Raw genomic sequence first — 24,997 nt, 5'->3', positions numbered from 1 at the left:
AGTGCGGCTTTAGATCACCACTTACAATGTGTCCATGGATGTCTAATACGTACTACATTGCAGTATTAAGTTACACTGCCCCCAGCCTTACACGCGGCCCACGATCTGATCCCACAATCTGAGGCGGTGCTTTTTTGTTCCCCATTAAAGGAAGATTGACTAATGGTGATTTGCGTATAATCTGTACCTACAGGAATCAGTGTTGTAAGCATTGATTCAGTGACATCAGTTTCAGCTTACATGTCTACCCTTGTCACATACCCCTGTCCCTGCCCCTGCTTTCTACTCCCGGTCGGTGACAACCGAGTTCTTCCTTTGGTGTTTGAAGATCCTCACGAGGCAGATTTTAGTTTTCGCATTAACTTCGAGGTTTGTTAGTTCTTTTTTTTTGATGACGCGGTCCGTATCCAAGAAAAATAAGCTTATACGATAATGGTAGGCAAGAACTGGTACTAACAAGAAGTCGGTAGCAAATGGATTTCACTTGAACTCTCGCCCAAAGTGGAAGGACCATGAAGATGAGGAGCTGGAGCAATGAATACTGGGCTTTTCTTATATTGTTTTTGCCACTAGAAACATAAGGGACGAAATTACTGGGTTAACCTATGCTCCTTAGACTATAGTTCTTCGACTGCTTATTTTTACGCCCTAAGACTTAGGAGGCCAACTTTTCTGCTGCCAGCTGTTCTTGCCGTTACTGTTTGTGTTAATATCGTTCAAGATGTATGATTTTTTTTGCTACTTCCAAGAGTCAATAGCAAATTTGAATCAAACAATTCTACTTTGTACTCATCTTCATATACAAATGTGAATTCGATTGCCAACTACCAAAATATCTGAAATTATAAAAACTCCAAGTTGATTTTCAACTTTTATCATATCTCGCCCGATACTCCATGAAGTGCATGAAGAGTGGGGTTTCTATGCCCAAAACGCCAATAAATGCCAACAAACTCCGTCGTTGAATGTAAATGTCGTTCGTACACGTGATTTTCGATCCGTCTTTCCATCCTCTATTACACAAACAAAATGTTTTTTTCCCGGGAAATTTCAATATAACCTGCAACAGACCTTGAGGCATGTCGCTCTTATTTCGGCATTGACCGTCTTTAGATGACTTCAGCTCGATCGTAACCGGCTGCCTTCAAAGCAGGTCTTGGTGGTTCGCGATCCTTGAATTCACTGACGAATGGGTTTGGGTCGTCGTTCTGGTTGAGGTTGCCCAGTGTATGGTTGACTCCTCGATGTGTTGCCTCATCGGCCCGGATGTACAGGATCAAGTCCTTCATCGTGCGGTGCTCCTTTGGCATCTTCCAGTACTGAGTGGTGTTGTTAGATATTCATGCCGCATAACAGCGTATGTTATAAGTATCATACCTGAATAGCAATATCGGGGATCTTGAACTTGGGATCACTCCACTTTGGCAAGTTGCCGTCCTCAATCTCCTTGATACAGCGAGTATAAGTATGGACGGCCTCCTCCTCGAGGTAACCAACAAATCGGTGGACAATCTTGGGCGAGATGAGGTACGAGACGAATAAGCTGTTGAAGAAAACACCCTGAGCACCAATGATCATCATCTTCATGAACCAACCAGGCTCGCACATCTTCATGAACGTCAAGAGATGCATTCGCTCGTTGTAGCTCTCCTCGAGCAGTGTTTCGATCCAGCCGTTGTCGCGCTTCATCCGTCGAAGGCTGCCGAGATGTCGTAGCATACCGCCAACCATTCCTGGGACACCAGCGACACTTTCCAAGAAAATAAATCGGATTAACTGGTTCATGTTAGGTTTGATCCAAAACTTGAGTAGTGCAAAGAGTGCAAGGCATCTGCATGACTTACCCATTGCGCCTCTGTCAGTGGCTTCTGGGCTACGATGGCGGTAGTTGGTTTCGTCTTGTCTGACTTCTGGTCTCGGTCCATGCCTGTTACTTTATCCATACAATACCTGGCAACGCGGACAATCTTCCAGGCAGTTTTGTCACCGAGAGTCTTGGGTACTCGGTGGGCAGGCTCAACGGCCGTCATCTCTTCGTATGTGTAACCTTCGTGTGGCCATGCCGGCCTCGTTGTGTGAATATGCGGTGTCTCTTTAACGGGGAAGAAGTCACGAAGATGGTTGGTTGGTGTCGATGAGAAGAGTCGGTGTTGCTGGGAAGCAGAGTAGCCGGTTCGAATAACGGCGGGCGTTCTTGGGAGGGAATCTGGGGAGGATAGAGTTCGTACAAGGCTAAGAGTTGCAGCCTTTACGGCCTGCCTCGAAGCCTGACTGTGTTGAAGTTGGATTGACAACATTTTGAATTTGTGAGACTCTTAATTGGTAGTCGTGTGGGAGCGTACTCCTATTGATGATAGAGGTAACTGTTTGATATGAAAAGAGTTCATGGTATATAAAGCTTCTACTTGAGGAGGTACAGTCTGACTTTTATACATTCTTGAGACGGAAGCCCTCGGAGAAATATTATCCAAGCTAAAGCAAGTTGATTATGCGTTTGTACCACATACGGGTAAGATTACTGACTCATATGCATTGAGCTGAACAATTGCTGACGAGAAACGTTACAAAGACCACGAAGAGAGGCCGGGAGAAGACGCCACAAGGTGAGCGAGTAGAGATACCTTGAGCATGTAAGAGAGTGCGGCGTATGCGGCATGCCTTCTGCCGCCCACCAACGGACTCAAATTGTTCCAAGTCTAACCAAACCAAGCCTGAGAGACGAGCCAAAATCTTGGTCCTGTCATGATATCCGCAAGGACCCAGACAATCGGAAGCGCTAGAGGCTCAAAAGTTGTGGCTGCCACGTGAGTAAAGTTGATCGGGAGGACTCGGGTCTTGACACTTGCACGGTCAGGATGTCTTAGGAATCACTTACTGTCTGACATCAATGATTGTAACAATACAGAACAAAAACTCGTAGTGCGTGCTACAAACGGGCCTGTTCTTAGTTGCCGCAATCTTGCGCTATTCTATTTTTTACCTTCTCATTTTCTCTATCGTACTTCTTTAAATTCCGATTTAATGCGGGTTTAGACAGGACGACGAATCGGGATTCCTCCATATCATCCAAGCTTGAGTTTTGCCCATGGTGTACTGCCTCGTGACTCTGAATAAAGGGGTCTTTTTCGGAATACTTAGGAAATGAATACAATGGTCATATGTTCTGTACATAGGTATTTATATCATGGAATTGTCCGACGAGTTTGCGGTACAGGGTATATGACAATCCAGCGGGCAATGAAAAGATACCCTTTATTTAAGTTTTAAAAATAAATAACCTAAAAGAGTAATATCCTAGTAGATTTTAAAACCTGATTTACTAATTTCGTCTCTTACGTCTCGAGTGGTTATCTTTTCTGATAGGTACTCTGAAGAGAAGATGGTATAAGCCTCTGCCATTCTTTACTATTTGATCGGTATTGAAAACGCCTTCGTGGTCAAGACCTTGGATACTCGGTGAATAAAAAAGCATGTACCAAACTACCAAGACAAGAAAGTAGATGTGTAAGCTATGGTACCGCGTTATCAATGCTGGACATGTGAATATGGTTTGTTTGATATGTATTTCTTATCCTGTTACCTGTGTAGGTATGGGCTCCCACTCCCAGTTCGTCTGACGTCAACTGTCGACTTTTAGTATTGGTATCCATTTTTTTTTGCAAGAGCACAAAAAAAAGTTGCCCCTCCTTGATTAAAGACTCAGTACCCCTCCATCTTTCATTGTGCTTGGGTTGATCAGTTTTGTGCCTGATGAGTAGGAGGTAGTAAATGCCTTTTATTTAACATTTTAGTATTCATGTTCACGCAAACACCTAATATCTTTAGAAGACCTTTAGTAATTAGGCTAATATGAAACCAACTGCTTTAGTATACACACAGACACAAACACGCATATATATAGGTTTTGAATGTAAAGTTAATAACAAACTTGGTACAATAGTAGGTAGGCATGCAAGAGAATACTACTATTAATACATGGTAGGCAGGTTGTTGGAAGATCCATCGACCCGTTTTGTACCGTAGCCAGCCCAACATCAACACCCACCCACCATAGGCGCACAACTTGGGTACCGCACCACACAAAACTTCATTTCCCTCTACCACATTCGCGCGCCCTAAAACTCAACTGCGACTTCAATCTCCCGCAAAACCACCAAAACACAACCTGCCGTCAAAGAGCAACCGACATCATGCCTCCTAAGAAGTGGGGTACGTAAATCTTCTTGCCCGGATTATCGTGACGTCTTATCCAAAGATGGATGGACTTTTGCGGGGTCACTCTATATCCCTTCCCTTACATACAGCATTGTAAAAGAGCAGGACGTCTTTGTTAACAGACGTTTCTATAGATGACGAGGAGAGCGACGACAGCTCCTCCTCCTCCGCCCCTGCTGTTGGTGCCGCTGCCATTGCTGCTCGCCGCAAGTTCGACGATGAAGAGGACGATGGAGATGTAAGTCTTTGATCTTACCTAGTTTTGTCTTGTTATCTTACGAATCATGTTACATCGGGATGTCCACTTCCGTGCCTAACTAACATTGTATTTCTCTACAGGTCCTAGATTCTTGGGATGCCGATGACTCCGAGGCCGAGCGTGAGAAGGAGCTCAAGGCCACCGAGGCCAAGCAGAAGGCTGCTGCTGCTGCCGCTGCTGCTAAGAAGCCCAAGGGTCAGCGAATTGCCGAACACCAAGCTGAGCGTGCTCAGCAGAGGGCTGAAGCTGAGGAATCTGATGGATACGAGGAGACCGAGAGCGAGAAACGTGAGCGACTTCGACGTACCGAACAGGAGGCCGACCTCGCACACGCTGCCGACATGTTTGGAGATATTGGAATTAGTGCTGGCCGCGCCAAGGCTCGTCCCGCTACCGTCGTCACCGACCCCAACGATCCTACCAAGACCGTTGACATCTCCAAGATGCCTCTCTTCCAGCCAAAGACCAAGGTCCAGTTCGAGACCCTCCGTACGAGCATTGCCCCTCTCATCGTGGCCAACGCAAAGAGCGCCCACTACTCTCTGTTTCTCCAAGACTTCACCAAGGCCCTTGCCAAGGAGATGAACAGCGAGCAGATCAAGAAACTTGCCAGTAGCATGACTGCCCTGGGTAATGAGAAGATGAGGGAGGAGAAGGCTGCTGACAAGGGCGGCAAGAAGTCAAAGGCTGCCAAGACAAAGACTTCCCTCGTCACCGGCCGTGCTAACGTCGCGGATACTACCACCTACGAAGATAACGATGACTTTGGAGAGTGAGTACTTGTTTCTGTACCTAGATGAACTCGGCAAACTGACTTTTCCTCCAGTGATGACTTTATGTGAACTGGTTCTCAGTAACACACGAAGGAGACCTATCGCCTCTGGGCTCCGACCCGCCGCTTCCAGCCTCGACTTATACACTCCTGCCCCCGTCCAATTGTTTGCCAACTCGGCATGCCGTCGACGCAAAGATGACATTCAAGCCCCGCGGCGTCGCCTCGAAACCATCTCGGTTACTCGAGCAGGACAGAAGCAGGAGTTTGGCGGCGGTGCTCTGGGAGGGAAAGGCAGCATGCATGTAAAAGTGGTCAATCCAAAAGATTGAAAAGCGTCAGGGATCATAGACGGGTAACATGGCGGCGAATCGCGCTCATGGAGGCATCTTTTTATGCTCTTCGTATACTAGATTTCCGCAGAAGGGCCTAATGTTAGTAGACGAAGATTGGCTTCAAAATTATACTACATGGATACATCAGGTCCGGACTGTGGAATGCCTTGTTTCAAGAAGTCTTGTGCCTCATGCCTGCAGGAACGAGGAAGCCAAGTCGTTGAAGATAACTCATAGATCATGTTTATTCGTATGCAAGAGCCTATATATGATATTTCATCTTTGGTGAACATTACTAGTACCGCAAGGGTATTTCAATCACCCGCTCGTCGTTTTGTTCCGTGAAAACATTAGGGAGTTGAGTAGAATCATGGGCGAAATCTTTTCGTGGATATATCAGAGCCCGTCAACGCGGGTAACGGGTTGTCATGTCGTAAATAACCCCAAACGCCTCTGTTGCCTTTTACAAACATGGTTGTCTTCAAACAGCGCCCTAGAAAAAATACAAGTCGCGCATGCGTCATTTCGAATCGTATGCCCCGAAAAATTAAAGCAGGAGGAACGGTGGCCTGTCTATAGCAGCTCACACCACGTTACCAGCCATGCCCATGAAGAGGGCATGAACAGCAACCGACAAGGTCCAAAAACCGACCTTCTTAAAACGCCGGACACGGCTCTGCTGGTTTTCAACATCGTTTGCAAACGCATCGTATGTCTCTGCTGACATATCGTTCATGAGGCCACAGTCAAAGATGGACCAGCTGCCATCAAAATCGCCAGCTCGCTTCACAATGCGGCAGTTGATCGGGATGTACGTCTTCTTGGCGTTAATATACGCCACGATAGGTCGGACCAACGCCTGGTTGACGTAGGACATATCCTTGGTGAAAAGAGGCACTGCGGCTTTAACGTCGTTCATGGAAATCCGAAGGTCCATGATCAGGTATCGACGCTCATCCTCGCTTGTTTGTGGCTCCTCGGCAGGCTTATCGCTGGGAACATCTCTGGTAAAGTCTGAAAGGTGCCCTGATGTAAGAAGTGCGGGCCCCTGTTCTTGTATGTTGCGAATAAATCGATGTCTGTTTGTGTCGACGATCTCTTCGAGCTGGTCGTAGAAGTCGGCCATAACCTTGGTGATACTCTCGTCAGTGTCAGCCGGGAACATGACATCAGCTACAATGTCAACATTTCCTTCATATATCCAGCCAAACGGACCCTCCACGCCACGATTGAGGTGGTCTATCCTCAAGCCATCGATACGAAGCCGGCTAAATTTCTTCCAAGCCTTAGGGTCGCCGAAGCCAACAGAGGCTTCTGGGTCGCCATTACCGCTGGGCACCACGCCGTGGACCTGTCGGGGATGGATCGTAAACAGAGAGCCATCGAAAGATCCTGACATATGGTTGGCGGAGAGGAAGTCGTAGAAAAGCCACTGTTTTCTTAGTTGAGGCAACTCGCAAGAGAATATGCTGATAGAAAATGGCCTAAATCCACCCGGCTGATGGACCGTAAGTAGAAGATCCTCCATCTTGAACTTTTCGATTTCGAAGTCTCCTGGTTGATGCTTATGGCGGTACGATAATGGATCAACCTCTTCGACTGGCCAGGTTACCGAAGTCCTGTCAAGAACACCGCGAACGCCTTTGATCTCGACATCCTTGAGCAGGCCTTTTCCGTTCCACCAGTTCAAAAATGAAAGTGTAACGTTGACTGTTGATAGCGTAACATCAAACTGAGTGTAATTCCCATCGTCCTCAACTTCAGGCGCTTCGGCTTTGCGGCCAGCGGCGGCCTCGGCGGCAGCATCTGATGAGCCCTTGCTTACGGACGAGACATTTCCCTGACCAGGCCGTCGCGAGACAAACACATTGCGGAAAGAGATAACGTTATCCCGCCACTTGGGAACAATGGCCGACTCGAAGACAACGGTAACACCGGCGGACTGAGTCAGATAATCACCTACCCATTGAGCGAGTGTTTCTATTCTTCGTTAGTAAGATATAAATTTCACGCCAAACGTATTCGTACCTTGAGCTACAACAGTGTTGATTGACAAGATGATCAATGAGAAGAACGTTGTTGTTCCGACAATAATCCAAGCGAGGTGACCGAAAAGGAACCATGACACAAAAGCACCCCATTCATCGATATTCCATGGCCTCATACTCCTGATCGATACCCATTTTAGACGGACCTTGAGTCGCTGCCAGAAACCATTGGCGGCCTCGAGCAGTTCATCCTTGGTTGGTCGATGCGGCATCCTCGGCAAGTGTAGGTAGGACATGTAGGAAACCGGCTCAGAATCTGTTTCTATGGTCCCTTGGTTCCCAGGCTTGGTAGTTTGGTTTGAAGCATCTTTGCTCGCCTCACTCAGTGTCGATGGCTTCACCCTCTTCAAGTCTTCCGTGGTTCTTGCTGGTGTGGGAGGGATATCTGCGATATCCTTGCCGCAAGAACATTTCGGTCCATTTCCACTGCCGTTACCTCTGCCACTGTAGAATCGATGTTGCTTCCACGTAATCGCCGACCAAGCCAGCAAGGCGGATGGTTGAGAAATTAAGGATCGTGCTGTAAGAGGAGTTGTGCGCTCGCGCATAAATTTTTGAGGCTTGATAACATGACATAATGGAAATACCGGCGCTCCAGACACATCATTACTGGTGGTTTGCTTCCAAATCTGGGTTTGTCGCTGTGTATGATTCAACCGGACGCCGGAGGAAAGAATGGGGGTCTTTGGCCATCTCGGACTGGGTTCTGTCACAGTTCGTATGGGTGTCGAAGCGAATATTGCTGGAGAATAGTTGGAGGAGGTCCCCAAGCAGCGCCCGATCACAGAAGAGGGGATACCCTTGGCCATCATTCCAGCATCATGGTGTCTGACTGAAGAACAAAAAGACACAACAAGAGCTGGGGTATGGCAAAAAAAAGAAAAACCTTAACCAGGGAAACTTTGGGTTGGAAGGTTTGGAATCGGAACAGGACGACAGACGGAGATAGTGAGCAACGGATTCCGTCACAGGCGATTCATGCTAACCAAGCTATACGGGCACCTTTTCAAGGCCCTGCAGAAAAAGTCACTCCATGACGCGCTTAGCCGACTGCAAACAGCGAGCCAATCGATAAGCTTTGATAAGCCACACAAATTTTTGTTCAGTGTGGCCGAAAGTCGAGAAACGCACCCCACCGAACAGACCTTCGGAAAGTCAGGTTGACCTTAACGATTTTTTTTTACCCCGTTCGTGACAAACCCCAAACAATCATTCTTGAAGCACGTCTTTTGCATCTTAATCCCATAAATCTTTCTGGGATATCTATCAGATAAATTTGAAAATGCCTGCGCCAACAGCACTGAAGCAGGCCGAGAGTGCCCCGCTCGCCAACGATATCTCGCTCCCAGTTGAAGGTAAGTACAAAAAGTCTGAACGAACTGTTGATTACGGTGGATGTGTCTGACTTGGATCCAGGTGCCGATGAAGAGTTCCTGTTAGATGCGCCCGGCGCTGAGGCTGCCGATGCGAATGTTCTCGTGCCCGTAGAGGAGAGCAATGATATGCAAATCGACGAGGAAGGACGACCTCGATTTGCGCCCGCCAGAGACATTGTGAGTGAGAACTCGCGCCACCACATCCTACTCATATTCCTAACCACCTCACTAGGATCCCGTCACTAGGGTCGAGACACGCAAGATTCCTATCCCTCCTCACCGAATGACACCTCTAAAACAGTCATGGACATCCATTTACCCACCTCTGGTTGAGCACCTCAAGTTGCAATGCCGAATGAACATTAAGCGAAAGACGGTCGAGTTGAGGTCATCAAAGCACACCACTGAGTCCGGAGCACTTCAAAAGGGAGAGGATTTTGTCAAAGCCTTCACCTTGGGCTTTGATGTGGACGACGCTATCGCCCTGCTACGACTAGACGATCTTTACATTCAGAGCTTCGAGATCAAGGACGTGCGAACGATGCATGGTGACAGCCAAGCCCGTGCTATCGGACGAATTGCTGGAAAGGATGGAAAGACAAAGTTCGCCATCGAGAACGCCAGCAGAACACGTATTGTTCTGGCCGATAGCAAGATTCACATCTTGGGTGGGTTCAAAAACATTCACCTTGCTCGCGAGTCAGTCGTGAGTCTCATTCTCGGAAAACCACCCGGCAAGGTATACGGTAACCTTCGAACGGTCGCGGCGAGAATGAAGGAGCGTTTCTAAAGAATAAAATCTGGCGAAGGACTTGGGTTGCTACAAACGGCGTTTCGGGTGGGCAGCATTATGATCTTGAATTTGTGAACCAGGGATACTCAGTCAAATGGATGGATGGCATAGTATGTTGATAACGATAAAGATAGAGATGAATCGATTAGTCGCTATGTGGATACCCACCAACACCCATAGTCTACTGCGTGATTATATCTAATCATAGACACTGTCCTCTATAGTCAGATCATGTCTAATACATCGCGGTAAGGCCGCGCTCCTCAAATATCAAACCACATGCTCGGCGTTATAAGCGATCAAAGATCCATTATCCCCTGGAGGTGATGGGGGGACATCTCGGGTCTATTGTTGGCCCGCAGTGCACCTTGTCATGAGATGATGATAGGCACGGACTCAGATCAGTCCATCAGCATCCATGTTTATCAGAACACATCAATCTTGATCGACCGACATTGAAGGCTGACCGACAATTGAACATAGCACAGGAGATTGGTGTCTTTTTATTTTATTTTTTATTTTTTTTAAACATCACATACCTACCCGAATGAGTGGCAAGAAAACGAGCCTTTAGCAGTTCAATTAGGCTAGACCACCAATGTAGGCCTCGCCGCCATGCACCTTGTTGATATGCAGCCTTCCGGAAGCGCGAGGCATCGTGTTGTTCTCATTATACATACCTTGTTGACTTGGCTCCCGATCGGGACGGGGCTGTCCAACCGGAAGACGCCCTCAAGCCGACACGGCGAGCCTGGGTCGCGATGAGGCGGGCGACGGGCAAGATGAGCCCGCAGCGCCGGGAATCAACGGGAGCGAAGCACGAATCTGATAATGGTTGTATATAGTTGAGTTTGGTATGTGGAGACAATGCTGTGCATATTGACACAGAGAAACAGCTTAAAGCATGACATAACATGATATATTTGTGCCTACGTGGAGACGCCAGTGGTGGTGTTGAGACGACCTACGGCGTGCTGTCTTCCGTTCTGACTTTCTCGGTCTCTGTGCGGCGTTGCATCGGAGGGCGTGAAATATGCTAAGACGGCAAAAGGTGATGAATATGCATTCTGTGACCCATGGATGGATCTGGTGCTTGATATCCAAGCAAACCATGCTCGTATGGGATATTCACTATTCGGTGTCCTGCGGGCTATATCAGGACCCTGGCATTGCCTCTTGTCGGCCGTTATGCAATAAGTTATGGATCTCTAGAGTGAGCGGCGAGCCATTGAGATGGCTTCTAGCGAGGTGGGCGTGGATTGGGTTGGATCTGAGCGATTGTGAAGCCTCGTAAGGTGGGACCAGTCCAGGGGAGCATCGGACCCTCCCTTTAGTCTCTGGTTGAATTGACCAAGGGTGAGATATTGTGAGATCATTTTCACCCCTCCAACGTCAATCAATGCCCCACCTTGTAGGTAAATTTTGGTGAGAGACATGAGGAATGTGAGGGCGACAGGTATAGGAGGCAGTTTTTCTCGTGTCGGCCGTTGACTGGGTCAGAAAGAAGTGGTAGGATTGGCTTCAGCTTTTGTCAGTCTTGATCGACAGATTTCCTCTTGCTTCCAGGAACCATTCATAAACACTCTGCTTTCCCCTTCCTATAGCTCGTCTTTTTCTCCCTCTTCTCTTCCATCTTCATTCCACCCATCGCCATCTTCTCTCATCACATCCTTTACTTGCCTACCAGACTGGTTTCTGCTGGCTCCAATTGTGTCTAATACATAAACACTTTACCTAAGGTGAGCTTCAATCATGCATGATAAATCAGTCACAGCTATTATCAATGCCCCTCATCTTTATTTCAAGTATCCATGTCTACCTAGCAATCGATAGCACAATACAGCAAAGCAGACCACCTACCTACCCTCAGCTTAGGTTGAGCTCCCCCCCTCCCCCTCCAACCCCTCCTCCACCTTAAACCACCCCTCCCTCACCGATTGGAAGAAAACCCCCACCAAAAATTCCTAGGAGCTGGTTCAATTTGGCTTGGGTTGGTTTTGGTTTTGGTTGTGATGAGCAACAACAACCAGCCAGCCGCTGGGCACTGTTGAGGCATATTCCACCTCCATTACTGGGTGACGCGCACTGCTCAGCTCATCAGGCGTGGTTGCTACCTGTCTTAGGTACATGTACCTACCTTGACTGCCCGTTGAAGCGCCGGCCGTCCCATCGGTAGAACCTTCTACGCCCTGACTGCTATATAATTTCTTCCTCTTTTTCTTCTCCTCTTTTTCTTTCTTTTTCACCTTCATCCTTCACCTTTTATTCCTAAAGGCAAACACTGATCCAACAACTCACTTAGAAACATAACATAAAGTCAACATGGCTATCAAGAAGGTCTTCGCCCGCTCCGTCTACGACTCCCGTGGAAACCCCACCGTCGAGGTCGACGTCGTCACCGAGACTGGCCTCCACCGTGCCATCGTTCCCTCCGGCGCCTCTACCGGTTCGTCACGATCTTACCTGCCCACCCTCTGTACGCATTAGCTAAGTTCATAATAATATAGGCCAGCACGAGGCTTGCGAGCTCCGAGATGGCGACAAGTCCAAGTGGAACGGCAAGGGTGTCACCAAGGCTGTCGAGAACGTCAACACCGTCATTGCTCCCGCTCTGATTGAGAAGAACCTCGATGTCAAGGACCAGTCTGCTGTTGATGCTTTCCTCAACGAGCTCGATGGTACCACCAACAAGACCAAGCTTGGTGCCAACGCCATCCTTGGTGTTTCTCTGGCCGTCGCCAAGGCCGGTGCCGCTGAGAAGGTAAGCTGCAGATATAAACCGTTCCGTTTATATTCTGTACCATTACGCTAACATCGTCACAGGGCGTCCCTCTGTACGCTCACGTCTCCGATCTCGCCGGAACCAAGAAGCCCTATGTCCTCCCCGTTCCCTTCATGAACGTCCTCAATGGTGGTTCCCACGCTGGTGGCCGCCTTGCCTTCCAGGAGTTCATGATTGTCCCCACGTGCGTGTCTAGACTCTCCAATCCCGAGAATACATTACTAACTTGAGTACAGTGACGCTCCTACCTTCACTGAGGCTCTCCGCCAGGGTGCTGAGGTCTACCAGGCTCTTAAGGGTCTGGCCAAGAAGCGATACGGCCAGTCTGCCGGCAACGTCGGTGACGAGGGTGGTGTTGCCCCTGATATCCAGACTGCCGAGGAGGCTCTTGAGCTCATCACCGATGCCATTGAGCAGGCTGGTTACACCGGCCAGATGAAGATTGCCATGGACGTTGCCTCCAGCGAGTTCTACAAGGAGTCCGAGAAGAAGTACGATCTTGATTTCAAGAACCCCGAGTCCGATCCTACCAAGTGGATCACCTACGAGGAGCTCGCCAACATGTACTCTGAGCTCTGCAAGAAGTACCCCATCGTCTCCATTGAGGACCCCTTCGCTGAGGACGACTGGGAGGCTTGGAGCTACTTCTCCAAGACCCAGGACATCCAGGTCGTCGGTGATGACCTGACTGTCACCAACCCCCTCCGCATCAAGAAGGCTATTGAGCTCAAGTCTTGCAACGCTCTCCTTCTCAAGGTCAACCAGATTGGTACTCTGACCGAGTCCATCCAGGCTGCCAAGGACTCTTACGCCGACGGCTGGGGTGTCATGGTCTCTCACCGATCCGGTGAGACCGAGGATGTCACCATCGCCGACATTGCTGTCGGTCTCCGTGCTGGTGAGATCAAGACTGGTGCTCCTGCCCGATCTGAACGTCTCGCCAAGCTCAACCAGATCCTCCGCATTGAGGAGGAGCTCGGTGACCAGGCTATCTACCCTGGTAAGGACTTCCGCAAGTCTGTTAACCTGTAAATGATGGTTATCGGGTGTGTGGAACAAAAGCCTTGTGATGATTATGATGCCTTTAGGTCTTCAGCCAGGACGCGTGAGACCATATACCAGGATGGCAAATTGAAAGTAATAGAGGCAAAAATAGTAAAAGCCAACTGATCAATTAATGAAACTTTGATTGAAGTTTAATGTGTTGTTCTCCTTCGTGACTGCGACTTCAATGATGATGGACCTTGTTCTCCATGTGATCCTAACTGTAAAAGTACCTAGAAACCAAAGTGCTTTGAAACGCTCTTGAACCGTTCAATGGATACTCTGTTGTGGCTGCCACAGGTGGCTGTTTCTGCAGCAACAAGCTCATTGGCGCATTGTTAATCAACATTATGCGGCCATTCCACTTAAATCGTTAGCCCTTCAACAACAATCACACCGATTTCGAGAGTGCTTGACACAAACGAACACCTCTCTTGAGGATATACTAACCCACGATGTCAGGCTCAGGAGACCTCGTCGACTTCGACTTGATTGAAGGTCAGAAAGAAAATATTCAGTCTTTGCCTGGCGGTCGTTCAGCAAAGAAACTCGCCCAGCTTTACTCGCCATCACCACTTCACAAGCAATCAACACCTACCCCTTCGAATACACGTAATGTCAACGACTGTATTCGCGCCGAATTCGAACAGGAAGTCGAAAATATTGCCGAGTCAGACGATCCCCTCGACATCTTCGAACGTTATGTGCGATGGACATTAGACGCCTACCCCTCAGCACAAGCAACACCAGAGTCACAACTTCACACTCTGCTTGAGCGCGCAACAAAGACTTTCATCGGCTCAGCACAATACAAAAACGATCCTCGATATCTCAAACTCTGGGTTCACTACATCCACTTCTTCTCTGAAACCCCACGCGAGACATATATGTTCCTGTCACGTCATGGAATAGGAGAGTCGCTTGCCCTCTTCTACGAGGAGTATGCTGCCTGGCTCGAGGGTGCCGGACGATGGGCACAAGCCGAAGAGGTCTACAAGTTGGGCATCGAGCGTGAAGCTCGGCCTGTGCCACGCCTCATGCGCAAATTCCAAGAATTCGAGCAACGTGTTGCGCAGCAGCCAGATCTTATGAACGAACCTTCATCTCCAGCACTGCCTGCCATGCGGCCAGCACTTGCTTCCAAAGTTGACCCTTTTGCTGCTGCTCGTGAGGCAGACCCCCAAGCACAACGGACATCCAGTGGTGGGGCAGCAAAACCTACAAAGGCTAAAATGGCGATATTCTCTGACGCCGATGCTCAACCCTCTGCCATGTCATCAATGGGCGCTGGATCAAAGGGCTGGGATAGCATCGGTTCACTAGCGGACCGAAAGAAAGAAAACACTATAGAGGCTAGACCTTGGGCTGGAGAGACGCTACACGCTGGTGGAAAGAAGAGTGCTGCCCCCAAGATGTCGGTGTTCAGGGATGCGGTAAGTTGATCCTCTTTCCCCTAACTTGTCCACATGTTGATGGTCATAGGACTAATTATGGTTATGGTTGGTCATGGTTGAATAGTCTCTTTCGCAAATACAGAATATCGTTGTTGTTCCGTCAAAACATCAAATCTCCCTTCATCCACAAACCGGGAAGAAAGAGCGTGTTTTTGTTGACCTTGCAGCTGTTTATCCAACCCCTGAAGAGATTGGCACTGAACTCAGCTTCGAGGAGATCATTGCTGCCAACCGGGGCTGGCTCGATCATTCCTGGGAGGACGAGACATTTGACCAGAACATCGTCCATCAATCTCCTGTGCCTCTTGAAATTGAAGAAATTAGCAATGGCATGGGAGAAAAGCTGATGATTCATCAAGATGCTGTTGACAAGAACCCTATTCACAAAGACTCTGGTGACAAGTTGATGATTCACCCGGACCCTATGGATAAACTCGTTATCCATCAGGACTCATCCACCAAGCTACCAATCCATAGAGACAATGTACAATATGACGAGAACGGCAGGGCCATTGATCAACCTCGAGCGCCACGGGGTACTAAGAAGAAAAAGATGATGGAAGTTAACGAAACTCAAATCAGTAAGTCGGCCCAGACAATCACCACCATAATATAGCCTAACAATTCAATAGTCAAGGCAAAGCTTGATTCACCCTCCAGGCCAAAGCTCAAGAAGAAGAACACCTCTGAGCCTACAATGACACTTCATACCAAAGCTGCCACTGACGATATCTACGATATCTTCAACGCACCTCTAAAGCCTACGGGTCAGGAGGAAGAAGAGAGCGCATGTGAAGACGACTACGAGAGTGATGATAACTACACGAGTGATGCAGAGAGCACTGAAACCACGAGGCAGATTGAACCCAGTGACGCTGGTGACGACGATAATGACGAAGACGTGAAAAGCCTCAGCGAATGGTCGGACTTTACAACCCAAAAACACATTCCCAGCCTTGATGTAGAAGGAAACGAGGGCGGAGATGCTCAGGCATCTGGTCTGGTCAACACCACTGCGACAGAACATGAACAGGAGGTAAATGAAGCTCTTGACAACGTGTATGACCAATCACAGAGCGGAGACGAACAAGATGAAGACGAAGGAGATGTTGAAACGCCTGTGTCGGAGGACTTTCCTCCTCAGCCTCGAACAACATTCGTCCCAATCCCCCCTGAAGATTATGAACCTCCCACGCGGCCATATAGGGATCCGGCTGAGGTGGCTAATAATCGGCTACCCTTTATGACCCCTATCACGGAAAGGACCGAAGTATCCCTCGACGTGACAATAGAGCGCCACCAGTACAAGACTCCTTGTAAGAGAGAAAGTTCCATGACTATTGACGAAGAGGATGAGGAGAGCTCGGATTTGGAACCTCTCAGCAGTCCTATTCGAGAGATAATCAACGGTGCCATCGCGGCGCCGAAGATATCCGCACCTTTGGCTCCAAAGTCTGCTGGTCCCCTAGGAAAGTCAATCCCTTCCAAGTTTCTCACACCTAAGGGACCTATTATTAGGGAACCGCAGTGCAACCCCATGGATGAGGCGGTTCGCTCGGAGATCATTGCCAAAATGCTGCCCCCACTGAGCTCATACTCTGGGTTTTATGATCATCGAAATGAGAAATACGAAAGAGGAGGCGAGATCCGCAGATTCGCTAAGGCTCTGGCCAAGGCCAACAAGACTGGCGATAAAATGGGGCCTATGACAGCCCCTGTAGTGATCGAGTTCCCTGATACCCAGTCTACTTACACGATCAAAAAGGAGCTGGGGGCTGGAGCTTTTGCCCCTGTCTACCTTATTGAGAACTCCGCTCCGCAAACCGATGAGCATGATGAGAACGCTGTCTCTATGATGGGCAAAGGCGCTTTCGCTACCAACCATCGAAGTGAGATTGAGGCTCTCAAGATGGAGAACCCCCCTACACCGTGGGAGTTCCACATGATGCGTCTGGCTCATACTCGCTTGGGCCCTCAGCATCGTGCTTCTGCTTCTTTATCTCATGCGCACGAAATGCACCTCTACCAAGATGAAGCATTCCTTTTCCTACCGTATCATCCTCATGGCACTCTCCTAGATGTCGTCAACTTCTTCCGAGCTGAGCCATCTGCAGTTATGGACGAGCAGCTGGCCATGTTCTTCACCATCGAACTTCTACGGACTGTCGAATCTCTACACTCCAAGAGTGTTTTGCATGGAGATCTCAAGGCTGACAATTGTCTCCTCCGCTTGGATGCACTGAAGGACGATGGATCTCTGACAAGTCAGTGGAAGGCCGACGGAAGCGGTGGGTGGTCGTCTCGTGGCGTTGTGCTCATTGATTTCGGCCGCGGTATTGACATGCGTGCCTTTGTACCTGAGGTTGAGTTCTTCGCGGACTGGAAGACTAGCGCACAAGACTGCGCCGAAATGCGAGAAGGCCGACCCTGGACGTGGCAGATTGACTATCATGGTCTCGCGGGTACGATCCACACACTTCTCTTTGGCAAATACATCGAAACTATGCGTTGTGATCAAGGCGGACTTGGCAAGTCCCGACGCTACAAGATTCGTGAGAGTCTCAAACGCTACTGGCAGACTGATCTTTGGTCAGATTGCTTCGAGGTTCTGCTCAATCCAGTAGCGGCGGCAGCAAGCGGCGGGGAGGAGGGCGGTAAGATGCCCGTGCTGAAATCCATGGGTAGTGTTAGAGAAAGGATGGAGACGTGGCTAGAAGCCAACTGCGAGAAGGGCGTTGGCCTCAAGAGCACTATGGGTAAGCTTGAGGCTGCCTTTGGCAAGAATCGCAAGTGAGCGTAGCGGCTTGGTTGTTTGCTGTCGTTTCGTGATCTAGCGTTAAATATCGGTAGAGGGAGGCGTTGGTTGTCTTGGCGCATTGTCCGCGTATTTTGAACTTCCTTTGTTTTGAGAGATGCATGATGAGCAATACCCCTTTGGTGAAGAGGACTTTAGATCCGGATCAGTCTTATAATCATAGTTTATATCAATATGAACCATGTAACATATCAATCACAACTCGCAGGTGCAAGTGACATTTAGCCGTATTCTAGACAAGGGAAGCTTGGGTGAGTCCAGTGATGATCTTGAAGTTTACCTAGACATTTGGTTCAGGTCACTATACCGAGTGGTTCCAAGACACGACTATAATACATTTTACTGTACGGCCACAAACCAACTATTACGCTACTAATCCCATTATAATATGAAATATGATCCTCACTATGCCTGAGTTCGACCTCTACTCGCTCTCATCATCCGACTCGTCCTTCTTCTTCTTGCCACCTTTCTTCGTCCCCTTCTTAGAATCCTTGGAATTCTTTGCCATTTTTCGATCAACCTGATCCTGTATCTTGTTGCGCTCTGACTCACCTTTAGATTGCAACTCTTTCTCGAGCTCCTTGAACTCGTCGCTCTCAGCATCCATGCCAACAAGACGTTCTAGAAGCTTGATCTCATCGGCCCAAACTTTTTTGTCCTCGACGGACTTTCCATCGGAGCCGGGACGATCGATGGGCGTTTCGAGAACCATGGGCATGCCGGCGAAAGGTGCGTGGTTCATGATACTGTGGAAAGCACGGAGCCCAAGAAAACCCGTGCCAATATTAGCGTGGAGATCTCTGTTGGAGTTGAACGGGGCTTTGCTGTCGTTGACTAGAATTTGTCAGTTTGTAGTTCAATAGAGCAAAGGGAATAAAGACGTACGGTGAAAAGCTTTGAGGTACTTGTGGCCGACGATCTCGTTGAAGGAGTCAACGGTTTTCTTGAACGCTTCTGGTGTTCTAAGATCATGCCCTGCTGCGAATGCGTGACATGTATCAATGCAGACGCCCACTCTTGACTTATCTTCAATCAGCTCAATGATGTCCCTGAGATCCTCCCACGTTGAACCAATGACGTTGCCACTACCGGCCATATTCTCGAGAACCGTAACTACCGTCTTGGTTGCCTTGTGAGATTTATTGAGCTGTGCCGCGATTCGTCCGATGGCTGCAGGTCTTGTATCGCCTCCTGTCGAACCTGGGTGGAAGTTGTACAGACGAATGCCTAACTGTTCACAGCGCTGAAGATCATCAACAAAGGATGTATAAGCTTGATTCGCTTTTTCTTGGTCCGCTTGCGCCAAGTTGACTAGGTATGAGCCGTGGGGAAGAGCGTGCTCATTTGCGCTGTAGCTGTGGTCTTTACACAGCGAGATGAACTGATTCTTTGCTTCGGGATCGAGAGGTGGGTTTGCCCATTTTCGCTGCGATTTTAGGAAAAGAGCGAAAGCATTTGCGCCAATGTGTATGGCATTCGTGACAGAATTCTGGACTCCTAGAGAATAAATGTTAGTAAAGGGAACGAAGTGCAGAGCTCAAAGTGTCTGTACCTCCTGCAGCACTAACGTGAGCACCGATATGCATAGCAGGCTTGAGCGTGGAGATAGCGGTTCGGTCTGCCAGGGGTGTCGCATCTTCATCTTTGGCCTTAGTTTTGCGTTTCTTGGCCGCCTTCACTGCTGGAGCTGGAGCTGCAATCTCCAGCTCAGCTTCAGGCTCAGCCTTCCGCTTCGTGATAGTCTTTGCGGGGACAGCTTTCGAGGCTACTCCATTGGCTTTCTCAACAATCTTGCTGGCAGTCGCAATAGCCCGGGCTGCGACTTTCGTCTGGGGCATCTTGTCGTCGTTGTGGTCTTCGTTGTAATTGACTGCCTGCTTATTGCGCAGGGAAGTACGTGGCATCGTTAACTCGATGTTTCTGGCGAGAAAACTGTACGAGGGTTGTCTTGGGAAGAGATATATGCTTAGGAGAGTAGAATCATCTTGTACTGTGTAACGCGATTGACGCGCTTCCTCCCTGAAATTGCCGCGCGAGGTCACGTGCACTGAATTAATATCCTGCCTACTACGACTACAACAAGATCCATGCCTGCTAGAGTAGACATGTCAGTAAGTGCCTCATTATGGTGCGTACCTATTACCTACCTCCTAGTCTAGGTGGATATAATTTAGAAGTAGCGCATACCGGTTGTAAAACATGGATGTCAAGTAATTCAAGTCGCAAGGTTACTATTAGCTTGGGCTGAAAATAAACATCCATCAAGCCCAGAAACAAATGAGATTAGAAAGCTGATGCACAAAGCCAATCTGCTCAGCTGTAAGTGTCCCGTTTCTTGCTGTTCGTTGCCCACAGCTGAAACCATAACCTACTTAAATAAATAAAACAATCCAGAACTTTTCCAATAAATACATAGTAAAATTAGGCAATAATCTCCATTTCAGTCTTACGCTCAGCTGAAAACTGATCCTTGTATGTTTCCCACAACTTCTCAACCTCTTGGACATAACGTTCATGCAGCTCGTCGATATCCTTTTGAGATGGCTGGGGTCCATGAGCCTTGTCAACCCGAATGGGTCGACCCATCACGATGTTGACTGGCCGGCGGTATGGCATAAGACCAACATCATAATTCAGCACACCACGACCATGGAGAGCCGGAACAGTAAACTTGAAGACCTTGAGAAGTATCATTTGGATCCGGTGAACAATTGGGTGCGTCTTCGGGCTCAATTGGTCGTAAAGGTCGTTCTCGCCAAATCCGATAACAGGAACAAGGTCGGCTCCAGTTCGAAGGGCCATCTTGACGAACCCCTTACGGCTTTTGAGGATCAAACGAAGGCTACCTGGTTGAGCTTCGAGCGACTCGCGGGCACCTCCAACAACGATGGTAACCGCACGGCCTTGGCCATCGTTATTAGGTCCACCCTTGGAAAGGAGATTCCAGATCGACTCCTTCGAGACTGACTGCAGACCAAGAAGCATGATATAGTCGCGATAGAAGGGGAGGCGGAAGTTAGAGTCGAGAGTGAGTAATGTGTTTGTGATGCCAGGAAAGAGCTCACGGAACCCAAGGGCATTAGTGCCGAAAGCGGCAAATGCACCATGGGAAATGATACCATGGGGGTGGTATCCGAAAATGTACTTCCTATCGGTAGGCAGGTCGTGCGTTTTGTGCAGCTTCATGGGGAAGTATCCAGCAAAAAGCTTCCACAGCTTCATGTTTCGAACCCATTCTGAGCGGTACGTCAAGTTTCCATTAGTACCAGTAGTTGATAGAGCAAGATGAATTAGGTAAGGGATAATAATAGGCCAGGCAAGTGGGTTGGCGCAAATCAACCAAAAGGCCGAGACAAATGTGGCAATGGACATGCAATGAAACAAGACCGCTGCTGTCTGTGACCGTCGCCTCATGGGCACTCGTAGAGGCGCGAAGCGGATTCCTCCAGCGCGCCAGCTCGCAGTTTTGAGGTTCTTGGACTGGGTGGTAATGGGCAGCCTGGGATAAGTCCAGCCATCGATTCCTCTGTTGTCTTTCGCGTCTCGGTTTGCAACAACATCGGTGTAACTTTTATCAAGATCGTCTGTATCTTGGCTTTTGCCATCATTCTGATCTCCCTCGGCAGCGACTGCAGCGTAGCTTTTTGCCGAACCATTGGCATTTCCGTCATGGACTCCATTAGGTTTACCATTAGACGTCCCATTAGTTGAGACCATCAGATCATCAAAGTCGGCATTGCTGGTAGATATGCTGGAATCAAAATCACGGTCTGGCATCTGAGGTCGTCCCTGGCTATTCTGCAACCGAATTGTCAGTTTGTATGATCCAATAGGTACCTAGCTAGCAATACTTGATACGTACGTCCCCATTAACCATATCCTGCAATTGCGATTGCTCCGACGTAGCCGGTTGGTCGTTTTCCGGGTTAGGAATTGTCGTCACCTTTTTATTTAACTCAGACGGGTGCACGCCTTTAAATCATTAGCAATTTTTCATGCAAACAATTGTTAAATCTTCAGGCACTGCGTTCGCGCCACTGTCGACCGATGGCCAGGCTCATGATGTGTAATTCGCCTGGAGGACAATGAATCGGACTTACCATTCAGGGTGGGAATACCATCATCGACTAGGGGGTTCGACATGATGCGCAACGTACAGTAACCAGAGTGGCTAGCTTCCCTGTTACAGCACAGCGTCAAGATAAAAGAAATATCCCGATATGGAGGGGTCGAGAAGAAAAGGAAGTCAGAGAAGGTATAGATTGAGGGTTAGGTGAAGAGTGGTTGGCCATACACACAGCCACGTCACAGATTGATATAATGAAAGAGAATGACGAGACGAGGAAAGGGCAAAATCAGAAGAAGAGTCTTGAATCGGCGACAATGACACAGGCTTTAAACGCCATGTTCTCGTCTTTGGTGGACCTGGACCGCTTTCGCGTTGTGTTATGCAAAAGCTAAGCTATTAATGATGACGTCGTATCATAGGCAGTGTCATTACAGTATCTTAGCGATTTGACACGTGAAATCAGAAGCTTCCATCTTCCATTATTAGGTACTGGTCAGGGGGCCCCAGTAGGCAGTTCGTTCCATCACTCGGACAAGACGGGAGCTCCGCTTGCGTACTGGTATCTTACACAGTGTATGTCCACTCTTATCACTGACAGTACTACCTCACCCAGTCTAGTACTCACTGAAACTCCAAATTCCAGTTGAGCCTCGGCATCGACGGGTAGGTACCTGGTAGCATAGGAAACCAGACTCACTTGTTCAAAACCAATATCGAACGCGTCAAAAAGCAGCACAGGTAATCAACCCAATCTACATATTCTATTCAACAACTTGCAGTGTGCACTCCGCACGGTTCCGTGGCCTTAAACCAGATAGATTATCTATATACAAAGGTCTTCACTTTGCACAACTCTTCCCACCTATATTGGTAGACGAACGGTTCCAGCTGCCATGGGGCACGCTATCTCAACAGGCAGGCAATAACATATGATACACGGAAGAAGAGGGTGAAAAAAGTCCACAAGCCGGTCGTAACAATCCCGTACCCTTTCTTTTGGCGTGGAGGTCCCTACCATCCACAAAGACAGACAATAACGGAGGAATAAAGAAAGAAAGCATGCTCCCATGTCCCATAAACGCCTCCTTGAGCACCGTGCCAAACACTTCCCAAGGCAAAAAAAATAATGTAAAGGTCGTCTCAGTATACTTTGCTTTGCAACGACAAATGCAATGGCGCTTGCCCCCCTACACCTTGGCGACAGCCGCTGCCGCTGCGTCGCGCGTTTCAATCTGTTGTTTCAGGTCTGCAACCACATGGTCTAGAGTCGAAACCTTGTCTGTGAGCGCCTTGATCTTCTCTTCCAACGTCTGAACATATGCCCACACACTGGGATCACTTTGAGCAAACATGTTTCCGCTGTCGTTGGTAGACTGTGCACCGCTCCCGCTCCGCGTATGAGAGAATCCAGTCGAGCTGGGGGCAGCGAATTCGGGATGCGAGAGTCCAGGAAGTTTCGGCCGAGACTGAGAATTGTGTGGCGATTGTAAATCCGATGCCCGGCGTCCAAACTGTGCTTGTTGTAGCTGCTGAGTTAGGCTGGGTGAACGTTGACGCGCCAAGTTGTTGACTTCATGCCCCTGCACTCCAGGGCTTAAAGGTTTGGGACTTTCTGTTATACCAGTCTGGGAATACATGTTCGCATTTGCCGCCGCAACTGATGAGATCCCAGCGTTGGCGTTGTGCCCGGCAATATTGTTGGCGACAGGCTGCGACGAGTTGGAGTTCGTCTGATTTTGGTTGACATTAGGGGGATACAGACCCCCAGTTCCAGGTCGGGGGCCCGGAGGTGGATAAGTTCGAGCATGCGCGCCGTAGCCATCAGCTTGCGCTCCGGCAACATGCTGGGCCGTGATGCTCGGCAGGCTTTGACGTCTCAGCTCTTCTTCTTCAGCATTATCATATGCGAGTCCAGACATAGCTGAGTCCTCAGCTTCAGCGATACTGTTCTCCAAATCATTGTCGTCGACAAAGCTACCCATGCTGGATCGCCGTCCAGCACAGCCACCAGCCCCTTTAGAATGACGAGCAAGAGCATCGCCACGAGCAAACTTTCGATCGCACTTAGGGCAGACATGAGGCTTCTCGCCAGTGTGTAATTTACCATGCCGCTTTAAGTCATGAAGACGGCGGAAGCGCATTTGGCATTCGGTGCAAACATAAGGTTTTTCTTGGCTGTGTGTCAACAAATGGCTCTTAAGATTGTGATGGCGCGTAAACTCGGTGTTGCAGTAGGGGCACTTGTGCTTCTTGGAACCTGATGAGGTAGGAGACGTCTGACCGGGTGTGGGCATTGGGAAGCTCATGCCTCTAGTTGGAGTTTCTGCCAGATTGGCAGTAGCCTGAAGAGAGCCGGGGTACGACAGTGATCCAGGCTGATGTCTCTCTTCCTGTCCGACTACTTGTTGCGATGATTGTTGATGCTGTTGTTGGTGAGGATCAACTTTGGTCGCGTCCACGTCCATTGGGGTCGGGCTCTCTGTGACAGGCACACCGACCAGGCTGTTCGTGCTTTGTGGACTCGTCGCTCCATGCTCTTCAACCTGACTTGTCGCGGTTTGCGCCAGCGACACGGGATTTGATACCTTTAGAGATGGGTCCATAGTTGCAGTTGGCGCCAGCTGAGGCGCGTCAACAGGGCGGCTCATGGCCTGAACACCTCCAGACATGAGTGAAGTTAAAACCCTGTGACCAGGGTTGTCGCTTGTGGGCGCTGGGCCTCGTGTCCCGTCGTCGTTTTCGTCGACCTCGCGTCGTCGGCGCTCGTCCTCAAAGGCAGCCGCTGCAGTCAAAGGCGTCGGGGAAAGGCTGGACGCGAGAGCCAGGCGGGCGGACTTGGCAGGTGACCCAAGACCCAACAGACCCTGGGACTGCGCGGCGAGCGAGCGCGGCGATGAAGGAGACGGTGAGCGAGGCCGCTTGAGTAGCCTGATAGCTGCGTCGTCTGAAGGGATGATAGCAGGAGGGGTCGCCTCTGTGCGCGTTGAGGGCGGGGGATCGATCGCGGTAAAGGCGGAGGCGTCCGATGCCAT

At 49.2% G+C, this 24,997-nt stretch overlaps 10 protein-coding genes across 10 annotated transcripts; 4 read left to right on the top strand and 6 right to left on the bottom strand.

Moving 5' to 3' along the window:
- Positions 1–116: 116 nt before the first annotated feature.
- EDB82DRAFT_489250 (uncharacterized protein) lies at positions 117–789 on the bottom strand. Its single transcript, XM_065608349.1, has 2 exons — positions 448–789; positions 117–380 (listed from the first exon to the last, which is right to left on the bottom strand). The coding sequence occupies exons 1-2, from the start codon at positions 512–514 to the stop codon at positions 283–285; spliced, it is 165 nt and encodes a 54-aa protein (XP_065465739.1). The 5' UTR covers positions 515–789; the 3' UTR covers positions 117–282.
- A 320-nt stretch (positions 790–1,109) lies between these two features.
- Positions 1,110–2,297, bottom strand: EDB82DRAFT_521187 (alternative oxidase-domain-containing protein; the record flags this gene model as incomplete). The annotated part of the gene is made up of 3 exons (XM_025729649.1): positions 1,110–1,319; positions 1,378–1,776; positions 1,845–2,297. The coding sequence occupies 3 exons, from the start codon at positions 2,295–2,297 to the stop codon at positions 1,110–1,112; spliced, it is 1,062 nt and encodes a 353-aa protein (XP_025588853.1).
- A 1,652-nt stretch (positions 2,298–3,949) lies between these two features.
- On the top strand, positions 3,950–5,810 carry EDB82DRAFT_489239 (eukaryotic translation initiation factor 3 subunit J). Its single transcript, XM_025729650.2, has 4 exons — positions 3,950–4,209; positions 4,350–4,453; positions 4,555–5,246; positions 5,301–5,810. The coding sequence occupies exons 1-4, from the start codon at positions 4,191–4,193 to the stop codon at positions 5,314–5,316; spliced, it is 831 nt and encodes a 276-aa protein (XP_025588854.2). The 5' UTR covers positions 3,950–4,190; the 3' UTR covers positions 5,317–5,810.
- On the bottom strand, positions 5,811–8,626 carry EDB82DRAFT_489236 (mitochondrial distribution and morphology proteins-domain-containing protein). Its single transcript, XM_025729651.2, has 2 exons — positions 7,610–8,626; positions 5,811–7,561 (listed from the first exon to the last, which is right to left on the bottom strand). The coding sequence occupies exons 1-2, from the start codon at positions 8,439–8,441 to the stop codon at positions 6,165–6,167; spliced, it is 2,229 nt and encodes a 742-aa protein (XP_025588855.1). The 5' UTR covers positions 8,442–8,626; the 3' UTR covers positions 5,811–6,164.
- Positions 8,627–8,769: 143 nt separating this feature from the next.
- Positions 8,770–9,971, top strand: EDB82DRAFT_489232 (Pre-rRNA-processing protein PNO1). Its single transcript, XM_025729652.2, has 3 exons — positions 8,770–8,984; positions 9,046–9,182; positions 9,238–9,971. Exons 1-3 carry the CDS (start codon positions 8,912–8,914, stop codon positions 9,793–9,795), a joined length of 768 nt encoding a protein of 255 aa, XP_025588856.1. The 5' UTR covers positions 8,770–8,911; the 3' UTR covers positions 9,796–9,971.
- Positions 9,972–12,120: 2,149 nt separating this feature from the next.
- On the top strand, positions 12,121–13,612 carry EDB82DRAFT_471919 (enolase; the record flags this gene model as incomplete). Its single annotated transcript, XM_025729655.1, has 4 exons — positions 12,121–12,244; positions 12,306–12,559; positions 12,622–12,764; positions 12,817–13,612. 4 exons carry the CDS (start codon positions 12,121–12,123, stop codon positions 13,610–13,612), a joined length of 1,317 nt encoding a protein of 438 aa, XP_025588858.1.
- A 396-nt stretch (positions 13,613–14,008) lies between these two features.
- EDB82DRAFT_489225 (Mad3/BUB1 homology region 1-domain-containing protein) lies at positions 14,009–18,088 on the top strand. The gene is made up of 3 exons (XM_025729656.2): positions 14,009–15,057; positions 15,143–15,659; positions 15,711–18,088. The coding sequence occupies exons 1-3, from the start codon at positions 14,080–14,082 to the stop codon at positions 17,870–17,872; spliced, it is 3,657 nt and encodes a 1,218-aa protein (XP_025588859.1). The 5' UTR covers positions 14,009–14,079; the 3' UTR covers positions 17,873–18,088.
- A 62-nt stretch (positions 18,089–18,150) lies between these two features.
- On the bottom strand, positions 18,151–19,947 carry EDB82DRAFT_441684 (xylose isomerase-like protein). Its single transcript, XM_025729657.2, has 3 exons — positions 19,449–19,947; positions 18,782–19,393; positions 18,151–18,730 (listed from the first exon to the last, which is right to left on the bottom strand). The coding sequence occupies exons 1-3, from the start codon at positions 19,798–19,800 to the stop codon at positions 18,318–18,320; spliced, it is 1,377 nt and encodes a 458-aa protein (XP_025588860.1). The 5' UTR covers positions 19,801–19,947; the 3' UTR covers positions 18,151–18,317.
- A 56-nt stretch (positions 19,948–20,003) lies between these two features.
- Positions 20,004–22,456, bottom strand: EDB82DRAFT_489221 (diacylglycerol acyltransferase-domain-containing protein). Its single transcript, XM_025729658.2, has 3 exons — positions 21,997–22,456; positions 21,759–21,868; positions 20,004–21,694 (listed from the first exon to the last, which is right to left on the bottom strand). The coding sequence occupies exons 1-3, from the start codon at positions 22,037–22,039 to the stop codon at positions 20,318–20,320; spliced, it is 1,530 nt and encodes a 509-aa protein (XP_025588861.1). The 5' UTR covers positions 22,040–22,456; the 3' UTR covers positions 20,004–20,317.
- A 696-nt stretch (positions 22,457–23,152) lies between these two features.
- Positions 23,153–24,997, bottom strand: EDB82DRAFT_471915 (uncharacterized protein; the record flags this gene model as incomplete). Its single annotated transcript, XM_025729659.1, has 1 exon — positions 23,153–24,997. One exon carries the CDS (start codon positions 24,995–24,997, stop codon positions 23,153–23,155), a length of 1,845 nt encoding a protein of 614 aa, XP_025588862.1.

The sequence above is a fragment of the Fusarium venenatum genome (assembly GCF_020744135.1).
Source record: "Fusarium venenatum strain MPI-CAGE-CH-0201 chromosome Unknown EDB82scaffold_1, whole genome shotgun sequence".
In the NCBI taxonomy this organism is placed as follows: domain Eukaryota; kingdom Fungi; phylum Ascomycota; class Sordariomycetes; order Hypocreales; family Nectriaceae; genus Fusarium; species Fusarium venenatum.
This window is presented reverse-complemented; position numbering and strand designations above follow the sequence as displayed.

Coding starts and splice junctions, on each gene's coding strand:
- EDB82DRAFT_489250 (XM_065608349.1), bottom strand. CDS start 514: ATGGTCCTTCCACTTTGGGCGAGAGTTCAAGTGAAATCCATTTGCTAC. Junction 381..447: donor CCGACTTCTTGTTAGTACCA/GTTCTTGCCTAC, acceptor TCAAAAAAAAAG/AACTAACAAACCTCGAAGTT.
- EDB82DRAFT_489239 (XM_025729650.2), top strand. Junction 4,454..4,554: donor ATGAAGAGGACGATGGAGAT/GTAAGTCTTTGA, acceptor ATTTCTCTACAG/GTCCTAGATTCTTGGGATGC.
- EDB82DRAFT_489236 (XM_025729651.2), bottom strand. CDS start 8,441: ATGATGGCCAAGGGTATCCCCTCTTCTGTGATCGGGCGCTGCTTGGGG. Junction 7,562..7,609: donor CAACACTGTTGTAGCTCAAG/GTACGAATACGT, acceptor AACGAAGAATAG/AAACACTCGCTCAATGGGTA.
- EDB82DRAFT_489232 (XM_025729652.2), top strand. CDS start 8,912: ATGCCTGCGCCAACAGCACTGAAGCAGGCCGAGAGTGCCCCGCTCGCC. Junction 8,985..9,045: donor TATCTCGCTCCCAGTTGAAG/GTAAGTACAAAA, acceptor ACTTGGATCCAG/GTGCCGATGAAGAGTTCCTG. Junction 9,183..9,237: donor TTGCGCCCGCCAGAGACATT/GTGAGTGAGAAC, acceptor CCACCTCACTAG/GATCCCGTCACTAGGGTCGA.
- EDB82DRAFT_489225 (XM_025729656.2), top strand. CDS start 14,080: ATGTCAGGCTCAGGAGACCTCGTCGACTTCGACTTGATTGAAGGTCAG. Junction 15,058..15,142: donor TGTCGGTGTTCAGGGATGCG/GTAAGTTGATCC, acceptor ATGGTTGAATAG/TCTCTTTCGCAAATACAGAA. Junction 15,660..15,710: donor AGTTAACGAAACTCAAATCA/GTAAGTCGGCCC, acceptor ACAATTCAATAG/TCAAGGCAAAGCTTGATTCA.
- EDB82DRAFT_441684 (XM_025729657.2), bottom strand. CDS start 19,800: ATGCCACGTACTTCCCTGCGCAATAAGCAGGCAGTCAATTACAACGAA. Junction 19,394..19,448: donor TCACGTTAGTGCTGCAGGAG/GTACAGACACTT, acceptor TTTATTCTCTAG/GAGTCCAGAATTCTGTCACG. Junction 18,731..18,781: donor GTACCTCAAAGCTTTTCACC/GTACGTCTTTAT, acceptor GACAAATTCTAG/TCAACGACAGCAAAGCCCCG.
- EDB82DRAFT_489221 (XM_025729658.2), bottom strand. CDS start 22,039: ATGTCGAACCCCCTAGTCGATGATGGTATTCCCACCCTGAATG. Junction 21,869..21,996: donor TGGTATTCCCACCCTGAATG/GTAAGTCCGATT, acceptor AATGATTTAAAG/GCGTGCACCCGTCTGAGTTA. Junction 21,695..21,758: donor AGGATATGGTTAATGGGGAC/GTACGTATCAAG, acceptor ATTCGGTTGCAG/AATAGCCAGGGACGACCTCA.